Source organism: Lucilia sericata, unplaced genomic scaffold, assembly GCF_015586225.1.
Source record: "Lucilia sericata isolate MDLA Ls3-8-SP2 unplaced genomic scaffold, ASM1558622v1 Contig000850F_arrow, whole genome shotgun sequence".
NCBI lineage: Eukaryota > Metazoa > Arthropoda > Insecta > Diptera > Calliphoridae > Lucilia > Lucilia sericata.
The window spans coordinates 20875-43026 of record NW_023994842.1 but is presented as its reverse complement, the minus strand read 5'-3'; the positions used below and the strand labels follow the sequence as shown (position 1 = coordinate 43026).

Sequence of the window (22152 nt, the reverse complement as noted above, 5' to 3'; positions counted from 1 at the left end):
AAGTCGAAAAGTCGACCATTTATAAAATACTAAAAGTCGAAAAGTCTAAAAGTCGACTTTTAAATAAATGAAAAAGGTCGAAAAGTCGAAAAATCGACTTTTCATAAAATGGAAAAAGTCGAAAGGTCGAAAAGTCGACTTTTAACTAAATGCAAAAAGTCGAAAAGTCGACTTTTCGTTTCAACTATAGAACCCTAATAAGTATACAACTTTTGTTGTTTTTGTAAAATTGACTTCACCTTATTATTCCATCATGCAAACTAGCTTACAGTCGATTTAAAGCCGCCGACGTTATTTTTGTATCAGCAGCCGCCGCCGTTAATATTTGTCGGCGCAGGGCTCTTGAAACAACAACAAGCGGCAAATATAGACAATTTCATTTTAATTTTGCAGCTGCAAAAGTAAATGAATTTTATTTTGTAATAAATTTTCAAAGAAATATATAAAAAATATACGACAAAATGGAACAAACCAAGAAAAATAAAAAAGAAGCCAAAGATGAAAAACTTAAGGATCAAAAACTGGAAGAACAGGTAAGTTAAACAGACGGTGTTTTAGACCAATTGCTGGCTACAGGAGGCCAAAAATAAACTAAAATAGACCAAAAAACACACACCAAATTGGGTCAAATTATTTTTTGGTTGTGTAGTAACAGCAGCAAATGTTTTCTTGTTATACCAATAAATAAATAAAATGTTCTTTTCTTTTTCAACAGATTTTAAAATCCCTGGAAGAGGCTAAGACACCAGAAGATAAATTTCAACTTTTGCTTAGCAAATACATAGAAAGTGAACGCACAAATAGACGTGCCAAACAGGATCTTAAGGTCCATGAGAAACAGCTGGAGACAATAATGCGTGAAAAGGAAAATCTACAGAGAGAATACAATAAGAATGTATTAATGAGGTGGGTGCTTAAAAATAAATTGAAAAAATTCTTTAATGTTAAACATATTTTATTTTTATTAGAGACAAACTGGAGGAGGTTTGCCGGGAACAGCAAAAACTTATTAAATCGGTTAAAAATGAAAGTATGCAAAAGATACGCGAAGAGGAGGAGAGACGCAAAGAAAGCCAGTCAAGATTTCAGAGTTCCTTGAATGAAATCAATCAGTCTTTGAGTAAAAATAATGAGGAAAATAATAAATTACGTGATCATAATATTGAAATGACCAAAAAGTAAGTAAGATTATGTTTAAAATTACCCTATAATAATGATTTTGAGGATTTTGAGGGGGAAGGGAGCGCTTATCGTAAAAGTGAGGTTAATTAATTTCCCCCCCCCTGCCTATTGCTCTTTTTTTAAAGAAAAAGGTGTTTTTTGTTGTATATTTTTTTAATTTGTTTAGTTGTGTTTTTTATTGTTAATTGTCTTTCTGTGAACCTCATCTCTAGAGAGATTTGGATGCCATGTGTGCTTTGTTGTGTGGCTGCAGTTAATGCCTAACACACTAAAATGTTTGCACGGTGTGTGCGAGTGTGTGGGTGGTGGAGGGTGTAGGAAAAAAGAGTTTATTTTTAAACCAAAATACTTTTCGTCTGCCTTTTCATTTTTAATAACATTGTTATTGTTTATTTGTTTTATTTTTTTCATTCTTTTTTAAATAATTTTGTAATTATTAAATTTTTAATAGAGAAAATTTTGTTGAAACTTTTGAAATGGTTGGCAAATGCCGGCTAAAATGGTAATTAATTGTGTTTTTTTATAAGAAATATATATGTATTTGGATAGTATTTTCTATATGAAGTATTCTTTAGGATAAAATGCCTCTATGAAAACATCCGGATGAATATCTTTCCATGAATACTTTATCTATAGTAGATACAATTTTGTATAAGTAATCCTCACTCGGATAAAATTTTCTATATACAGAAAGAAATTTTTTACAAAATCTTTATTCGGATAATTTTATCTTTATAAAAAATTTATCGGGATAAAATTTTGTCTAGGAAAATTTCATGCGGATAAAATTTTCCATATGAATATTTATGCTAAATAATTTTTTATGCATCCGGATTAGTTTTTTTATACGATTAAAATTTTATTTAAGAAAACTTCGTTCGGATAAAATTTTTTTTACAAGAAAACTTCATTCGAATATAATTTTCTTTAACCGGATAAAAAGTTTTTGATGAAAACTTTGTGTGGTTAACTTTTTCTATATTCGGATAAAATTTTTTATAAGAAAATTTCATTCGGATAAAATTTTGTTTAATCGGATAAAATTTTCTCTAAAGAAAACTTTATACGGATACAATTTTTTACAAGAATACCTTATCCGGATAAAATTATTTATAAGAAAATTTCATTCGGATAACATTTTTTAACCGGATAAAATATTCTCTGGAGAAAACTTAAAACGGATAAAATTTTTCCTAAAGAAAACTTCATTCGTGTAAAATTTTCTTTAAAAAAACATTGTTCGGATAAAAATTTCTTTATCCGGATAAATTTTTCACAAGAAAACTTCATGCGTATAACATTTTTTCTATATCCTAATAGAATTTTTTATAAGAAAATTTCATTCGGATAAAATTTTATTAACGGATAAAACATTCTCCAAAGAAAACTAAATACGGATAAAATTTTTATCCGGATAAATTTTTCGTTATCCGACTAACATTTTTTTTATAAGAAAATTTCATACGGATAAAAATTTGTTAACCGGATAAAATTTGCTCTAAAGTAGATGTTTTCATTATTCGGATAAAATTTTTATAATGAAAACTTCTTCCAGCTAAACTATTATCCAAAAATTTATTATCCGGATAAATAGTTCATGTGGATAAAACTTTATCCGGATAAAATATTAAATACTTTTTTTCTCTTAATTGAAAATTTATTGTTCTTTTTAGACTCAAATTCCTGGCCGAACAATATCAGGCTCGTGAGCAACAATTGGAAAAGCTCAATGAACAAGTGCAATTGGAATCACAGTTACATCAAGCCAAATTAAGCAAAGTGCAAGTGGAATCTGCCATGGAAAAGGAAATTCTTATCAAGTAAGTTTCGAAAAAACTTCAAAAATTATCGAATTTCTCTAATTTCCGTTAAATCACAGGGAAAAACAAATTGCCTTGGAAAAACTAATGAACACACAAAAAATGCTTAAAGAAATCACCGAACGTGAGAAGGAACTAAAGGAGCAATTGAACATCTACACTGCCAAATACGATGACTTCCAGAATTCGTTACAAAAATCCAATGACATATTTGCCACCTATAAAGTGGAGCTGGAGAAAATGTCGAAAAATACCCGCAAATTGGAAAAAGAAGCCATGGAATGGAAGCGTAAGTGGGAGAAGAGTAATGCCACACTCATAGAATTGGCCACCGAGAAAAAAGAACGTGATGATCATGCCATACGTTGCAATAAACAAGTTGATCAATTGCAAAAATTATTAAGAGCCTTACAAAACGAACGCAGTCATTTGTATAAGGTGATCAAAGAAAACAATGTAGAAGTGCCACCATTGCCCGCTTTACCCACAGAACCAGAACCCATGCAAACGGGACCCATTAATAATGTGGCCGATAAGGATAAAATGGACATGATGTCTAAGAATTGTGCTGAACTTAAGCAAACTTTAGCTAATCTACAGAATCAAATGAAAATCTTAAATCTTAAAGGTGCCGAGGCCGAAGAGCAATGTAAACAATTGCAGGCCCAAGAGGAAACCATAAAAAAGAAGAAAAATAAAAAATCCAAATCAAAAAAGAATAATAACAATAACAAAGAATCCTCACCAGCCATCTCAGAAGATGCCACTAGTGTTAAGGGTGAAGAACAACAGGAAACAGCTAAGTTAACGGAAAATGGTGAACAAAATGACACCCCACAGATCGTGAAAGATGAAAGCCCAGCTGTTACAACAGAGCCAATTATTGAAGTAGCAACTAATTAAAGACTTTTTCTTTCTTCCTCTATTCACACACACAAATTTTTTCTCTCGCTCCTGTTAGGGAGTTTAGTAACTACTCCATTACTTTTTATATATTATGGATTTATATAGTTAACAGTTCAACTTTAATAAATTATAAAAAAATCATACGAAACGATAATATTTCATAAAAACTCATCCGATTTTTTTTATATATTATAATGTTTTTTCAAAGGTTCTTAATTATTATTTGGAGCTTTTTGTTAAGCATTATATTAAAAAAAAAATAAATAAATAACAGTAATAAATTATTAACCTCATTAAAAAATACGTTCATGACAATTGTTCTTCTTTTTTTGGTTTTAACTTTTGTGAATTGTTTGATTTCTTTTTTATGTGTTTTGTATTATTTTTTGTATTTAAATTCAAACTTAAGTTATTGTGAATTATTATTTTTCTTTTTGTATTAATAATTATTTTAATTATTTTTAATGGAAAATATATAAAAATAATAAAAACTAATATTTTTTTCCCAATTTCATCATTTCTAATCGATTCTTCACGAAGAAACCGATTATAAGTGTTATGTGTGAACTGTTACCTTTATTGAGTTAGTTCGGTTGAGTCCTAGTTCAGTTCTAGTTCAGTTCTAGTTCAGTTCTAGTTCAGTTCTAGTTCAGTTCTAGTTCAGTTCTAGTTCAGTTCTAGTTCAGTTCTAGTTCAGTTCTAGTTCAGTTCTAGTTCAGTTCTAGTTCAGTTCTAGTTCAGTTCTAGTTCAGTTCTAGTTCAGTTCTAGTTCAGTTCTAGTTCAGTTCTAGTTCAGTTCTAGTTCAGTTCTAGTTCAGTTCTAGTTCAGTTCTAGTTCAGTTCTAGTTCAGTTCTAGTTCAGTTCTAGTTCAGTTCTAGTTCAGTTCTAGTTCAGTTCTAGTTCAGTTCTAGTTCAGTTCTAGTTCAGTTCTAGTCCAGTTCTAGTTCAGTTCTAGTTCAGTTCTAGTTCAGTTCTAGTTCAGTTCTAGTTCAGTTCTAGTTCAGTTCTAGTTCAGTTCTAGTTCAGTTCCAGTTCAGTTCTAGTTTAGTTCTATCCGGATTACATTTTCCATATGAAGAATTCATTCGGATAAAACTTTTCATATGAAAGCTTCATCCGGATAAAAATTTCTGTAATAAAACTTTATGCGAATAAAATTTTCAAATGAAAACTTTATCCGAATAATATTTTCTTAATGAAGATTTCATCTGGATACAATTTTATGTAATACAACTTTAGCCGGATAAAGTTTTCTTTATTCCGATAAAATTTTCTTAATGATGATTTCATCTGGATAAAATTTTCCATAAAAAAAGTTTTTTTCAGTATGAAAACATCATCTGGATAAAAATTTTATTTTTAAAAAATTTCCACAAATTTCTTCAGTATTCTTTAAGTATTCGCTAATCTTTTCTCCTTAAAGCAACAGTTGTCTGTAAAAAATACTTAAAACTTAGTATAAGTGATTATTAAAATAAATACTCTAGCGTGCATTTAATAATTTGCTGCATTATTTACATTGTAACATTTAAATACAAAAAATAAAATAGCTAAGGAAATATTCTAACAGAAACCACCTGAACGTATGACAAACAATTTATTAGAATAAGAAATAATAACACGCATACGTTAAATTACTCACAAAAACACACACCACAGACATTCATACATACACACACATTTAGGCACGTAGTTAAAGGAAAAAAACCAGGGATCGTAAATAATAATTATTGTTTGAATTTTTTATAAAAAAAATCAATACAATAAAATATCGGAAACAAATCAAACATACCATTTTTATGGTTGGAGCTATATTTTATAAGGAATGAAAACGATTTTAGGAATAAATTTTGAGAGATGGAGGATTTTTTGGCAAAAAAAAAGAAGGGTGGGGGGAGGGATGGGGGGGGGCAGAAAAAAAGCGGGGGTGGGGGAGGGGGGGGGGCAGAAGAAAAAGCAGGGGAGGGAGAAGAGGGGCCGGCAGAAGGGGCAGACAGACAGAGCAGACGACGAGAGGACAGACAGACAGAAGACAGACAGGACAGACAGACAGAACAGACAGACGGACAGACAGACAGACAGACAAGACGACAACAGACAGACAGACAGACAGACAGACAGACAGACCGACAGACAGACAGACAGACATACAGACAGACAGACAGACAGACAGACAGACAGACAGACAGACAGACAGACAGACAGACAGACAGACAGACAGACAGACAGACAGACAGACAGACAGACAGACAGACAGACAGACAGACAGACAGACAGACAGACAGACAGAAGACAGACAGACAGACAGACAGACAGACAGACAGAAAGACAGACAGACAGACAGACAGACAGACAGACAGACAGACAGACAGACAGACAGAACAGACAGACAGACAGACAGACAGACAGACAGAAGACAGACAGACAGACAGACAGACAGAAGACAGACAGACAGACAGACAGACAGACAGACAGACAGACAGACAGACAGACAGACAGACAGACAGACAGACAGACAGACAGACAGACAGAAGACAGACGAACAGACAGACAGACAGACAGACAGACAGACACAGACAGACAGACAGACAGACAGACAGAAGACAGACAGACAGACAGACAGAAGCAGACAGAAAGACAGACAGACAGACAGACAGACAGACAGAAAGACAGACAGACAGACAGAAAGACAGACAGACAGACAGACAGACAGACAGACAACAGACAGACAGACAGACGACAGACAGACAGACAGACAGACAGACAGACAGACAGACAGACAGACAGACAGACAGACAGACAGACAGACAGACAGAAGACAGACAGAAGACAGACAGACAGACAGACAGACAGACAGACAGACAGACAGACAGACAGACAGACAGACAGACAGACAGACAGACAGACAGAAGCAGACAGACGACAGACAGACAGACAGACATACAGACAGACAGACAGACAGACAGACAGACAGACAGACAGACAGACAGACAGACAGACAGACAGACAGACAGACAGACAGACAGACAGACAGACATACATACAACAGACATACATACGACATACATACAGACAGACAGACATACATACATACATACATACATACATACAATACATACATACTACATACATACATACAATACATACATACAATACATACATACATACAACATACATACATACATACATAGCATACAATACATACATACATACATCTACATACATAACATACATACATACTAATACATACATACATACATACATACATACATACATACATACATACATACATACATACATACATACATACATGATGATTGGTACATACATACTACATGTTTATTAGAATAAATTGATTTTTATTTCTGCCAAAAAAATAAAAATCCAGAATAATTATTATTTCTGCCAGAAAAAATAAAAATCAAAAATTGATTGTTATTTCTGCCTGAAAAAATTAAAATCGAAAAATAATTATTATTTCTGCCAAATAAAAATAAAAATCAAAAATAATAATTATTTTTTGATTTTTATTATAAAAATCATAACGGTTACGGTCCCTGAAAAAAACAATTAACTGTTAAAACGACACTTTGTCGTAAAAGTGAAAAAGAAATTGTTTTCCAATTACATTTTCAAAAATTACCAACTTTTTATTAACGACCTCACTTCCGTTCGAAGAAAAAGGAAAAAGCTTTTTTTTAGAAAAATAATAAAAATGGTTGTAATGAGAGTATTTGTTTACTTTAAATAACATTACACTGTTAATGAAATTACTGTTATGGGATAAAGCAAGTAATGCAGAGTGAGAGCGAGAGAGTAATGGTTTGTTTATTTGTTGTTTAAAGCTTGTATGTGTTTTGTTTGTATTTGTGTGTTCGTGTGTTTGCAAGTGAATGTCTTGTGATTTATATTCCTGGAGAGCAATTAAAATTTATAGGCGTTTTAAACAGAACCTAAGGCAATAACAACAAACAAATAGACATATTTAAAAGAAGGAATACAAAAACAAGGATAAAGTAAGGATGAAAAACAACGATTAAATGTTAGCAAGTAATGTTAACAGTGATGTCAATGGTTGGTAAGCGAATGGTAATACTTTTTAAAAGTTTTAATTGAAAAAACCTTCGTAATTTTCCTGCCCTAGCCAAGTCCGTCTGTCTGTTGAAATCAATTTCTGAAGACCCTAGAAATCGTTGGAATCTAACTTTCAATAATTCTGTCAGACATGCTTTAGTTAGTTAGTTAGTCAGTTAGTTAGTTAGTTAGTTAGTAGTTAGCTAGTAGTATTAGTTAGCTAGTTAGTTAGTTAGTTAGTTAGTTAGTTAGTTAGTTAGTTAGTAGTTAGTTAGTTAGTTAGTTAGTTAGTTAGTTAGTTAGTTAGTTAGTTAGTTAGTAGTTAGTTAGTAGTTAGTTAGTTAGTTAGTTAGTTAGTTCGTTAGTTAGTTAGTTAGTAGTTAGTTAGTTAGTTAGTTAGTAGTTAGTTAGTAGTTAGTTAGTTAGTTAGTTAGTTAGTTAGTTAGTTAGTAGTTAGTTAGTTTAGTTAGTTAGTTAGTTAGTTAGTTAGTTAGTTAGTTAGTTAGTAGTTAGTTAGTTAGTTAGTTAGTTAGTTAGTTAGTTAGTTAGTTAGTTAGTTAGTTAGTTAGTTAGTTAGTTAGTAGTTAGTTAGTTAGTTAGTTAGTTAGTTAGTTAGTTAGTTAGTAGTTAGTTAGTTAGTTAGTTAGTTAGTTAGTTAGTTAGTTAGTTAGTTAGTTAGTTAGTTAGTTAGTTAGTTAGTTAGTTAGTTAGTTAGTTAGTTAGTTAGTTAGTTAGTTAGTTAGTTAGTTAGTTAGTTAGTAGTTAGTTAGTTAGTTAGTTAGTTAGTTAGTTAGTTAGTTAGTAGTTAGTTAGTAGTTAGTTAGTTAGTTAGTTAGTTAGTTAGGTAGTTAGTTAGTTAGTTAGTTAGTAGTTAGTTAGTTAGTTAGTTAGTTAGTTAGTAGTTAGTTAGTTAGTTAGTTAGTTAGTTAGTTAGTTAGTTAGTTAGTTAGTTAGTTAGTTAGTTAGTTAGTTAGTTAGTTAGTTAGTTAGTTAGTTAGTTAGTTAGTAGTTAGTTAGTTAGTTAGTAGTTAGTTAGTTAGTTAGTTAGTTAGTAGTTAGTTAGTTAGTTAGTTAGTTAGTTAGTTAGTTAGTTAGTTAGTTAGTAGTTAGTTAGTTAGTTAGTTAGTTAGTTAGTTAGTTAGTTAGTTAGTAGTTAGTTAGTTAGTTAGTTAGTTAGTTAGTTAGTTAGTTAGTTAGTTAGTTAGTTAGTTCGTTAGTGTAGTTAGTTAGTTAGTTAGTTAGTTAGTTAGTTAGTTAGTTAGTTAGTTAGTTAGTTAGTAGTTAGTTAGTTAGTTAGTTAGTTAGTTAGTTAGTTAGTTAGTTAGTTAGTTAGTTAGTTAGTTAGTTAGTTAGTTAGTTAGTTAGTTAGTTAGTTAGTTAGTTAGTTAGTTAGTTAGTAGTTAGTTAGTTAGTTAGTTAGTTAGTTAGTTAGTTAGTTAGTTAGTTAGTTAGTTAGTTAGTTAGTTAGTAGTTAGTTAGTTAGTTAGTAGTTAGTTAGTAGTTAGTTAGTTAGTTAGTTAGTTAGTTAGTAGTTAGTTAGTTAGTAGTTAGTAGTAGTTAGTTAGTTAGAAGAAATACTCCTACGCCGTTATCAGGTGTATTGTGCAGTTCTTGGTCAGAGTCTTCGCTGGGAATCGAATACATTACCCCGCGAAATTACAGACTAATTACTTCTTACAAGGACCTTTCCCTCTCTATTTTTATTCTTTTACAAAAACCTGCCTAATTGACAACACATTGTTCCTTATATGCTCATGGAAAAAGATAACGGTAGTTAAAAGCATAAAATGAAAACCTAACGGTTACCCAAAAGTTGTTGATGGTTTGATAACAAAGTACTTTGTTTTCCTTTTTGTTTTCTAGCATGTAGTTATTTCAAGTATGTTGTTGTTCTTATTGTTGTTGTTCAAAAAGCTCTTGAGAGCATTTAACACTCTCTCAACTAGAAGAAAATATAACAGTGAAATGGCAAACAAGTGGTAAAAAGAAATTATTATACAGAGAAATTATACTTTTGCACGTAAATGTTACACATATTCAAACATACATACATACATACATATGGAAAGGATGGATGGATTCTTTTGCTTGGGAATTTTCTGTTGTTGTGTTCTTTTGAGGGTGGTTTCAAATTTGTCAAACTTAACGGAAAAAGCAACAAAGTTGAAAGAAATTTTGTAAGGAAATGGTTAGAGAACGTTACACGGTGAATTGATTTGAATAAATTTGTTACGGAATAAACAATGGAAAATTTTTTAATTGAAAGGATTTTTGATTTTTGAAAGGATTTTTGAATTCAGCCAAATACATATTCATGAAAAATCTTTTGAAAAGCATTGAAAACAAAGTACTTATAAAAACAAGTAGATAAAATGTTGCTGCCTTCGGTAAGATAGATAGCATTGTTCTAGTCAAGCATTTAACAGATCGCGGGTTCGATTCCCAGCCGAGACTCTGGTAAAGAAGAATACATCCGTTTGCGGGTCTTTTCCTAGAAAACCACTGTGCAAAACCATGAATTTCCCAAAAAATACAAAGAAAAGAAAACTAGCAAAAACCAACCAGCCATTCATTCGTTTAACGAAAGAGTAGCTGATAAGGAAGAGGAAAAGGAAGGAAGAAGCTTCTCTGGGAGTAAAAGGCAGACGACAGCAAGCAGAGCTTATGGAAATGAAGTCTGTAACATTTCAAATCAGTTGTGTACATGACGTGAGTGTTAACTGGTGTTTTTTTGTGTACGTGTAAGTAACGTTTATTAATAACAACAAAACTTAAAAGAAAATATTGTAAGGAGTAAAGAAATACAAGAAAAAGAAAAGAAAAATAAGTGCGTAAATTTTTATAAAAAATTAAAATAATAAATGAAGAAAAATTATTAAAAAAATAATAAATAATTAATAAAATGTGTGTGAATTTTTTTTTAAATTGTTGTGTTATTTAGTTGTTGCTGTAAAAGAAAAAAAATGAAATTATATGTATTAAAGGAATAGATAAAAGAGACCTGAAACAAAAAGTAGCAGAGAGAGTGAGTGAGAGTATGTGAAAAGAAAAAAAGAGCTAGTTTTAAGCTAAAGGAATGTGTGAATTAAAAAGTGATGTCAACTGAAAAAAAAAATTAAAAAAAGAAAACCTATAAAAAGTTTTAAATTATTAAAGTTTTTTATTATTTTATTCATATTTAACAAATATATTAATAGATTGTTACTTAAGGTTTGGCGAAATTTTCAGAAAATAATTTGAAGACTAAAGAGCCATAAATTTTGTTTTAATTAATAAATAAAATAATAAAATTTCAAATATTTATTTACTCACAAACTTTGAGCAAGTGGAAGTTTTAATTTGTTATAAATTTATAAATAATAAGGGAAATATTTATATTAAAATTATATAGGCAAAATTATAAACTTTTGATATGTATAAAATTTAGTTAAACATTTTTAAATATATATATTTTAATTTGTTAACATAGTTGGCATTACTTTTTTTTAAAACAGTAGCACATACATATATTTTTTGTACAGGGATGGGAATTGAAATTTTGAAATAGCACTAATAATTGCATAATAAAAATAGTACTTTTTTAATTTTTAAGTACTAAAATAATTTTCCACTAGACTAGACTAAAGAACTATATACTAGACCAAAGACTAGACAAAGGTATATACTATATACTAGACGAAAGACTAGACTATATACTACACTAAAGAATATACTATAGACTAGACTATAGACCAAACTATAAAATACTCTATTTATTTTTTTAGACTAGACTATAGACTAGACAATAGACTAGACTATAGACTAGACTATAGACTAGACTATAGACTAGACTATAGACTAGACTATAGACTAGACTATAGACTAGACTATAAACTAGACTATAGACTAGACTATAGACTAGACTATAGACTAGACTATAGACTAGGCTATAGATTAGACTATAGACTAGACTATAGACTAGACTGTAGACTAGACTATAGACCAGACTATAGACTAGACTATAGACTAGATTATAGACTAGGCTATAGACTAGACTATAGACTAGATTATAGACTAGACTATAGACTAGACTATAGACTAGACTATAGACTAGACTATAGACTAGACTATAGACTAGACTATAGACTAGACTGTAGACTAGACTATAGACCAGACTATAGACTAGACTATAGACTAGACTATAGACTAGACTATAGACTAGGCTATAGACTAGACTATAGACTAGACTGTAGACTAGACTATAGACCAGACTATAGACTAGACTATAGACTAGATTATAGACTAGGCTATAGACTAGACTATAGACTAGATTATAGACTAGACTATAGACTAGACTATAGACTAGACTATAGACTAGGCTATAGACTAGACTATAGACTACACTATAGACTACACTATAGACTACACTATAGACTACACTATAGACTACACTATAGACTACACTATAGACTACACTATAGACTACACTATAGACTAGACTATAGACAAGACTATAGACTAGACTGAAGACTAGATTACAAGCTTAAATATAGACTAGGCTATAAACTAGACTATAGACTAGATTATAGATTTGACTATAAACTGTACTATAGACTGGACTATAGGCTAGACTATAGACTAGACTATAGACTAGACTATAGACTAGACTATAGACTAGACTATAGACTAGACTATAGACTAGACTATAGACTAGACTATAGACTAGACTATAGACTAGACTATAGACTAGACTATAGACTAGACTATAGACTAGACTATAGACTAGACTATAGACTAGACTATAGACTAGACTATAGACTAGACTATAGACTAGACTATAGACTAGACTATAGACTAGACTACAGACTAGACTATAGAATAGACTATAGACTAGACTATAGACTAGACTATAGACTAGACTATAGACTAGACTATAGACTAGACTATAGACTAGACTATAGACTAGACTATAGACTAGACTATAGACTAGACTATAGATTAGACTATAGATTACACTATAGATTACACTATAGACTAGACTATAGACTACACTATAGACTACACTATAGACTACACTATAGATTACACTATAGACTAGACTATAGACAAGACTATAGACTAGACTGAAGACTAGATTACAAGCTTAAATATAGACTAGGCTATAAACTAGACTATAATTTAGACTATAAACTAGACTATAGACTAGATTATAGATTTGACTATAAACTGTACTATAGACTGGACTATAGACTAGACTATAGACTAGACTATAGACTAGACTATAGACTAGACTATAGACTAGACTATAGACTAGACTATAGACTAGACTATAGACTAGACTATAGACTAGACTATAGACTAGACTATAGACTAGACTATAGACTAGACTATAGACTAGACTATAGACTAGACTATAGACTAGACTATAGACTAGACTATAGACTAGACTATAGACTAGACTATAGACTAGACTATAGACTAGACTATAGACTAGACCATAGACTAGACTACAGACTAAATTAGCCGCGGTACTTTTCTATATAAAAAAGTACTAAGTTTTCCATGTCTGCTTCTGTATGTAACGGTAGATGTATAAAGAGAAAGTGTTTTTTTTTTTTGGAGAATGGGAGAGTATTTATTTGTTTTTGTAAAAGCAGCAGCAGCAGTTGATGATAAAGCCGTAGACATCCAGGATAATATTTTAAAATAAAATAAAGGAAAAGATACACATAACGTGCGCAGATTTTGCAAAAATAAAAAAATACAAAAAAAGAAAAGAAGAAGAAGCATACAAATCAGTGTTTAATAGAAAAGTATTCGTAAAACAACAGTTTGATATTTAAGAAAAAAATAAAATGAAGATTTTTATAAAAAAATTTAGAAATAAACCTTAAAATTTAAAAAAAAATTAACTTCAAAAAAAGTAATAAACAAGAAATATGGCAGCTAAATTTAAGTGTAATAAAAAATTATTTAAAATAAAGAAATAAATTTTATTTAATTCAATTGAAATTTAAAAAAACTGTATTTAAAGCAGCAAAATAAGTATAATTTAATAATTACAATGAAGGTCTAACCCAACGTTTTCTTTAATTTAATAAATAAATAAATAAATATAAGTGAAACTAAAAGCAGAAAGTAAATGTTAACACCAAATTACTAAATAACAAATAAATTAATTAAAACCAACGACTTGACTGCAAATACAAATAATAATTATAATCATCATAAAACTAAAATCTACTTAAACAAAACCTCCTCCTTAAGAAAAAAAATTAACACGCAAACTTCAATTAATTTATAAAAAAAATCTACTCATTTTTACAAGACCTCAAAAAAAAAAGCAACAAATACCTTAAAGCTTAACGACACAGCTGGAAATTTTAACAGTTTTAGTTGTTGTTTTAAGTTTTTTTTTTTTTTGAAAATATAATAATAATAAAAAATTATACACACAAAAAAATAAACTAAAAAAAATGTCATAATAAAAAGCAAAAAAGCAAGAAAATTCCCCAAAAAATTACCAAAATAACACACATACACACAACAAATAAATATTACAAAAAAAAGAAACAAAACAACAACAAAAAATAAAAAGAAAAACCATTAGACAACAAGCATTAAAACCATAAGCTTTAACAAAGAAGTAAAAAAACGTAAGAAAAAAATTCATAGCAGCTAGCTAGGCGTTTGTAACATAAAACGGAAATATACCCCAAAAAGGAAGTAAGAACCGACCGTTAGGCTCACACACACACACACACACAAAGCGAACTCCTACAACATATACACACCATAAACAACAATAACAACAACAGCAAAACTACAGTTAGACCACTCAGTGCTGTTTAACCCAACTCTATGCAAGTGTTAGTGTGTTTGAGAGTTAAACAGCAGCCGTGAGAGCGAGGCAGCATCAGAGAGCAACATACATACACACATATGTTTGTTTTTGCCTAACAAAGTAAGTACAAAAAAAAAAAAAACAGTTATCTTCTTATTTTATTTCCCTTTTTCTATGTTTCCTTTTTTTTATTTTTTATTCTATTTTTTTATTAAGGTAATTATTTTTAAATTAAACATTTTATTGCATCTTTTAGGCGTATTTTTTCAAAATTTTTCTATTAGCAAAATATGTTGTTAGTTTTTTTTCTAATTGAATCATCACCTGGTTTTTTTTAAATGGAAGTAACATGTTTTTTTAAGTTCTTTTTTGAAAAAAGGAAATTTGAATTTTAACTAGATTTTTTTTGATAAATGATTGATTGCAGTTAACAGAAGGAAGAAGTGTACATATTAAAAAAAATAAGTTCAACGTTCATGTTAACAAATTTATTTTAATAACTGAACGTTTACATAACACATTACATTTCTAAATACTGGACTATAGGCTTGACTATAGACTAGATGGTAAACTAGACCATAGATTAGACCATAGACTAGACCATACATTAAACCATAGACCATAGCTTAGACTATAGACTATACTATAGACTAGGCTATAGACTAGACTATAGACTAGACTATAGACTAGACTATAGACTAGACTATAGAACTAGACTATAGACTAGACTATATAGACTAGACTATAGACTAGACTATAGACTAGACTATACTAGACTTAGACTAGGACTATAGACTAGACTATGAGACTAGACTATAGACTAGACGATAACTAGACTATAAACTATAGGACTATAGACTAACTACTAGACTATAGACTAGACTATAGACTAGACTATAGACTAACTATAGACTAGACTATAGACTAGACCTATAGACTACACTTAGACTAGACTATAGACTAGACTTACTAACTATAGACTAGACTATAGACTAGACTATAGACTAGACTATAGACTAGACTATAGACTAGACTATAGACTAGACTATAGACTAGACTAGAGACTAGACTATAGACTAGACTTAGACTAGACTAGACTAGACTATAGACGAGACTATAGACTAGACATAGACTAGACTATAGACTAGACTATAGACTAGACTATAGACTAGACTATAGACTAGACTATAGACTAAACTATAGACTAGACTATAGACTAGACTATAGACTAGACTATAGACTAGACTATAGACTAGACTATAGACTAGACTATAGACTAGACTATAGACTAGACTATAGACTAGACTATAGACTAGACTATAGACTAGACTATAGACTAGACTATAGACTATGACTAGACTATAGACTAGACTATAGACTAGACTATAGACTAGACTATAGACTAGACTATAGACTAGACTATAGACTAGACTATAGACTAGACTATAGACTAGACTATAGACTAGACTATAGACTAGACTATAGACTAGACTATAGACTAGACTATAGACTAGACTATAGACTAGACTATAGACTAGACTATAGACTAGACTATAGACTAGACTATAGACTAGACTATAGACTAGACTATAGACTAGACTATAGACTAGACTATAGACTAGACTATAGACTAGACTATAGACTAGACTATAGACTAGACTATAGACTAGACTATAGACTAGACTATAGACTAGACTATAGACTAGACTATAGACTAGACTATAGACTAGACTATAGACTAGACTATAGACTAGACTATAGACTAGACTATAGACTAGACTATAGACTAGACTATAGACTAGACTATAGACTAGACTATAGACTAGACTATAGACTAGACTATAGACTAGACTATAGACTAGACTATAGACTAGACTATAGACTAGACTATAGACTAGACTATAGACTAGACTATAGACTAGACTATAGACTAGACTATAGACTAGACTATAGACTAGACTATAGACTAGACTATAGACTAGACTATAGACTAGACTATAGACTAGACTATAGACTAGACTATAGACTAGACTATAGACTAGACTATAGACTAGACTATAGACTAGACTATAGACTAGACTATAGACTAGACTAGACTATAGACTAGACTATAGACTAGACTATAGACTAGACTATAGACTAGACTATAGACTAGACTATAGACTAGACTATAGACTAGACTATAGACTGGACTATAACTAGACTATAGACTAGACTATAGACTAGACTATAGACTAGACTATAGACTAGACTATAGACTAGACTATAGACTAGACTATAGACTAGACTATAGACTAGACTATAGACTAGACTATAGACTAGACTATAGACTAGACTATAGACTAGACTATAGACTAGACTATAGACTAGACTATAGACTAGACTATAGACTAGACTATAGACTAGACTATAGACTAGACTATAGACTAGACTATAGACTAGACTATAGACTAGGCTATAGACTAGACTATAGACTAGACTATAGACTAGACTATAGACTAGACTATAGACTAGACTATAGACTAGACTATAGACTAGACTATAGACTAGACTATAGACTAGACTATAGACTAGACTATAGACTAGACTATAGACTAGACTATTGACTAGACTACTGACTAGACTACTGACTAGACTACTGGCTAGACTACTGACTAGACTACTGACTAGACTACTGACTAGACTACTGACTAGACTACTGACTAGACTACTGACTAGACGACTGACTAGACTACTGACTAGACTACTGACTAGACTACTGACTAGACTACTGACTAGACTACTGACTAGACTACTGACTAGACTACTGACTAGACTACTGACTAGACTACTGACTAGACTACTGACTAGACTACTGAATAGACTACTGACTAGACTACTGACTAGACTACTGACTAGACTACTGACTAGACTACTGACTAGACTACTGACTAGACTACTGACTAGACTACTGACTAGACTACTGACTAGACTACTGACTAGACTACTGACTAGACTACTGACTAGACTACTGACTAGACTACTGACTAGACTACTGACTAGACTACTGACTAGACTACTGACTAGACTACTGAATAGACTACTGTCTAGACTGCTGACTAGACTACTGACTAGACTACCGACTAGACTACTGTCTAGACTACTGACGAGACGACTGACTAGACGACTGACTAGACTACTGACTAGACTACTGACTAGACTACTGACTAGACTACTGACTAGACTACTGACTAGACTACTGACTGACTATTAATTATGTGGAAATAACTATTTTTAATTTCCCCTTAAACTTTGGTAATTTAGAGACTCTAAATTAGAGTGAAATAAATTATAGTTTTCCCAAAAATACTTTTTGTGTGAACTTGAGGCAGAGGGTGTTGCCTTTTAATTTAAATTATTTACATATCATTTATTTTAGTTTTTTATTTATGTAACTTTTTCCTCTTTTTTTTTAATTTCTATTAAATAATAAATTACCAACAAGCTATTTTTATTTTATATTTTAAATTATAGATATTTTTCTATTATAAATTAATAATGTTATTGCATGTTGACCTCAGTTTTTTTCCATTGTTTTTTTTCTCTTGAACTAAACACACATGTTGGTTGTCATATTTAAAAATGTACTTGTTGTAACTTCCAGGTATTTAAACATTTCCATATAATTACATTAAAATTAATTTAAATAAATATTGTAAAGTGTTTGTGTTTTTAATACATTTAAAACAAATTATATAATGGACATAATGGATAGTTTAGAGCTAAAGGGGATTAAATGGAAGTATATGTTATTAAAAGAAGAGGTGACAAATAGTAGAAGCGTTATATAGGGGTCTACTGCCGATTTTTGGAGGGAAATATGAGTGATCACAGATTTACACTATTTTCTCAATTGGAGCGTTATTTAAGGACTTACAGCCGATTTTAGATTTCTTATATAAAAATCGATTTTTAGTGGGAAATATGAGTGATCACAGATTTTCACTATTTTCTCAATTGGAGCGTTAATTAAGGAACTACAGCCGATTTTAGATTTCTTATATAAAAATCGATTTTTAGTGGGAAATATGAGCGATCACAGATTTTCACTATTTTCTCAGTTGGAGCGATATTTAAGGAATTACAGCCGCTTTTAGATTTCTTATATAAAAATCGGTTTTTGGTGGGAAATATTAGTGATCACAGATTTTCACTATTTTCTCATTTGGAGTGATATTTAAGGATTTAGAGCCTATTTTAGATTTCTCATATAAAAGTCGATTTTTGGTGGAAAATATGAGTGATCACAGATTTTCACTATCTCCTTAATTGGAGCGTTATTTAAGGATCTACAGCCGATTTTAGATTTCTTATATAAAAATCGATTTTTAGTGTGAAATATGAGTGATCACAGATTTTCACTATTTTCTCATTTGGAGCGTTAATTAAGGAACTACAGCCGATTTTAGATTTCTCATATAAAAATCGATTTTTAGTGGGAAATATGAGTGATCACAGATTTTCACTATTTCTCAATTGGAGAGTTATTTAAGGACTTACAGCCGCTTTTAGATTTCTTATATAAAAATCGATTTTTAGTGGGAAATATGAGTGATCACAGATTTTCACTATTTTCTCATTTGGAGCGTTAATTAAGGAACTACAGCCGATTTTAGATTTCTTATATAAAAATCGATTTTTAGTGTGAAATATGAGTGATCACAGATTTTCACTATTTTCTCATTTGGAGTGATATTTAAGGATATAGAGCCTATTTTAGATTTCTCATATAAAAGCCGATTTTTGGTGGAAAATATAAGTGATCACAGATTTTCACTATTTCCTTAATTGGAGCGTTATTTAAGGAACTACAGCCGATTTTAGATTTCTTATATAAAAATCGATTTTTAGTGTGAAATATGAGTGATCACAGATTTTCACTATTTTCTCAATTGGAGCGTTAATTAAGGAACTACAGCCGATTTTAGATTTCTCATATAAAAATCGATTTTTAGTGGGAAATATGAGTGATCACAGATTTTCACTATTTTCTCATTTGGAGCGTTAATTAAGGAACTACAACCGATTTTAGATTTCTTATATAAAAATCGATTTTTAGTGTGAAATATGAGTGATCACAGATTTTCACTATTTTCTCATTTGGAGCGTTAATTAAGGAACTACAACCGATTTTAGATTTCTTATATAAAAATCGATTTTTAGTGTGAAATATGAGTGATCACAGATTTTCACTATTTCTCAATTGGAGCGTTATTTAAGGACTTACAGCCGCTTTTAGATTTCTTATATAAAAATCGATTTTTAGTGGGAAATATGAGTGATCACAGATTTTCACTATTTTCTCATTTGGAGCGTTAATTAAGGAACTACAACCGATTTTAGATTTCTTATATAAAAATCGATTTTTAGTGTGAAATATGAGTGATCACAGATTTTCACTATTTTCTCATTTGGAGCGTTAATTAAGGAACTACAGCCGATTTTAGATTTCTCATATAAAAATCGATTTTTAGTGGGAAATATGAGTGATCACAGATTTTCACTATTTTCTCATTTGGAGCGTTAATTAAGGAACTACAGTGGGAAATATGAGTGATCACAGATTTTCACTATTTTCTCAATTGGAGCGTTAATTAAGGAACTACAGCCGATTTTAGATTTCTTATATAAAAATCGGTTTTTGGTGGGAAATATTAGTGATCACAGATTTTCACTATTTTCTCATTTGGAGTGATATTTAAGGAACTACAGCCGCGTTATTTGAGCGTTATTTAAGGACTTCCAGCCGATTTTAGATTTCTTATATAAAAATCGATTTGTAGTGGGAAATATGAGAGATCACAGATTTTCACTATTTTCTCAATTGGAGCGTTATTTAAGGACTTACAGCCGCTTTTAGACTTCTTATATAAAAATCGATTTTTAGTGGGAAATATGAGTGATCACAGATTTTCACTATTTTCTCAATTGGAGCGTTATTTAAGGACTTACAGCCGATTTTAGATTTCTTATATAAAAATCGATTACAGCCGATTTTAAAATTCTTATATAAAAATTGATTTTTGGTGGGAAATATGAGTGATCACAGATTTTCACTATTTTCTCATTTGGAGCGTTAATTAAGGAACTACAGCCGATTTTAGATTTCTTATATAAAAATCGATTTTTAGTGGGAAATATGAGTGATCACAGATTTTCACTATTTTCTCAATTGGAGCGTTAATTAAGGAACTACAGCCGATTTTAGATTTCTTATATAAAAATCGATTTTTAGTGGAAAATATGAGTGATCACAGATTTTCACTATTTTCTCATTTGGAGCGTTAATTAAGGAACTACAGCCGATTTTAGATTTCTTATATAAAAATCGATTTTTAGTGGGAAATATGAGTGATCACAGATATTCACTATTTTCTCAATTGGAGCGTTTATTAAAGAACTACAGCCGATTTTAGATTTCTTATATAAAAATCGATTTTTAGTGGGAAATATGAGTGATCACAGATTTTCACTATTTTCTCATTTGGAGCGTTAATTAAGGAACTACAGCCGATTTTAGATTTCTCATATAAAAATCGATTTTCAGTGGGAAATATGAGTGATCACAGATTTACACTATTTTCTCATTTGGAGTGATAATTAAGGACTTACAGCCGATTTTAGATTTCTTATATAAAAATTGATTTTTGGTGGGAAATATGAGTGATCACAGATTTTCACTAATTTCTCAATTGGGGCGATATTTAAGGATTTAGAGCCGATTTTAGATTTCTCATATAAAAATCCTTTTTTGGTGGAAAATATGAGTGATCACAGATTTTCACTGTTTTGTTAATTGGAGCGTTATTTAAGGATCTGCAGCCGATTTTAGATTTCTCATATAAAAATCGATTTTTAGTGGGAAATATGAGTGCTCACAGATTTTCACTATTTTCTTAATTGGAGCGTTATTTAACGATTTAGAGCCGATTTTAGATTTCTCATATGAGAATCGATTTTTTGTTAAAGTTTTTTTTATTAACCACATAAGCTTTTTTAATAAATAATTAAAAACATATTAAAAAAACCTATTTTTGCCCTCAAAAACAAATACACACAATCTATCCATCCCTTAATACATTGTTAAGCTTTTATAAAAATTAATAAATATTACAATTTTTCCATAATATTCATTTTAATAATAAAACATGCATAAACATGTTTGAATGCAGTCAGTAGTTTTATTTTATCTCTATGTGGGCGTATGTGTTGCTGTTGTCGTTGTTTTTTTGTTTTTGCTGCAGGAGTAAATTTCTAATAACATGCAAATATTGTCATTATTGTTATTATTTTTATAAGGATTTTTT

The 22152-nt window shown here is 30.5% G+C and overlaps 1 protein-coding gene across 1 annotated transcript; it reads left to right on the top strand.

Moving 5' to 3' along the window:
* Positions 1-257: 257 nt before the first annotated feature.
* LOC119608569 (alpha-taxilin) lies at positions 258-4413 on the top strand. Its single transcript, XM_037963034.1, has 5 exons — positions 258-533; positions 716-906; positions 969-1178; positions 2856-3002; positions 3062-4413. Exons 1-5 carry the CDS (start codon positions 462-464, stop codon positions 3903-3905), a joined length of 1464 nt encoding a protein of 487 aa, XP_037818962.1. The 5' UTR covers positions 258-461; the 3' UTR covers positions 3906-4413.
* Positions 4414-22152: the final 17739 nt, after the last annotated feature.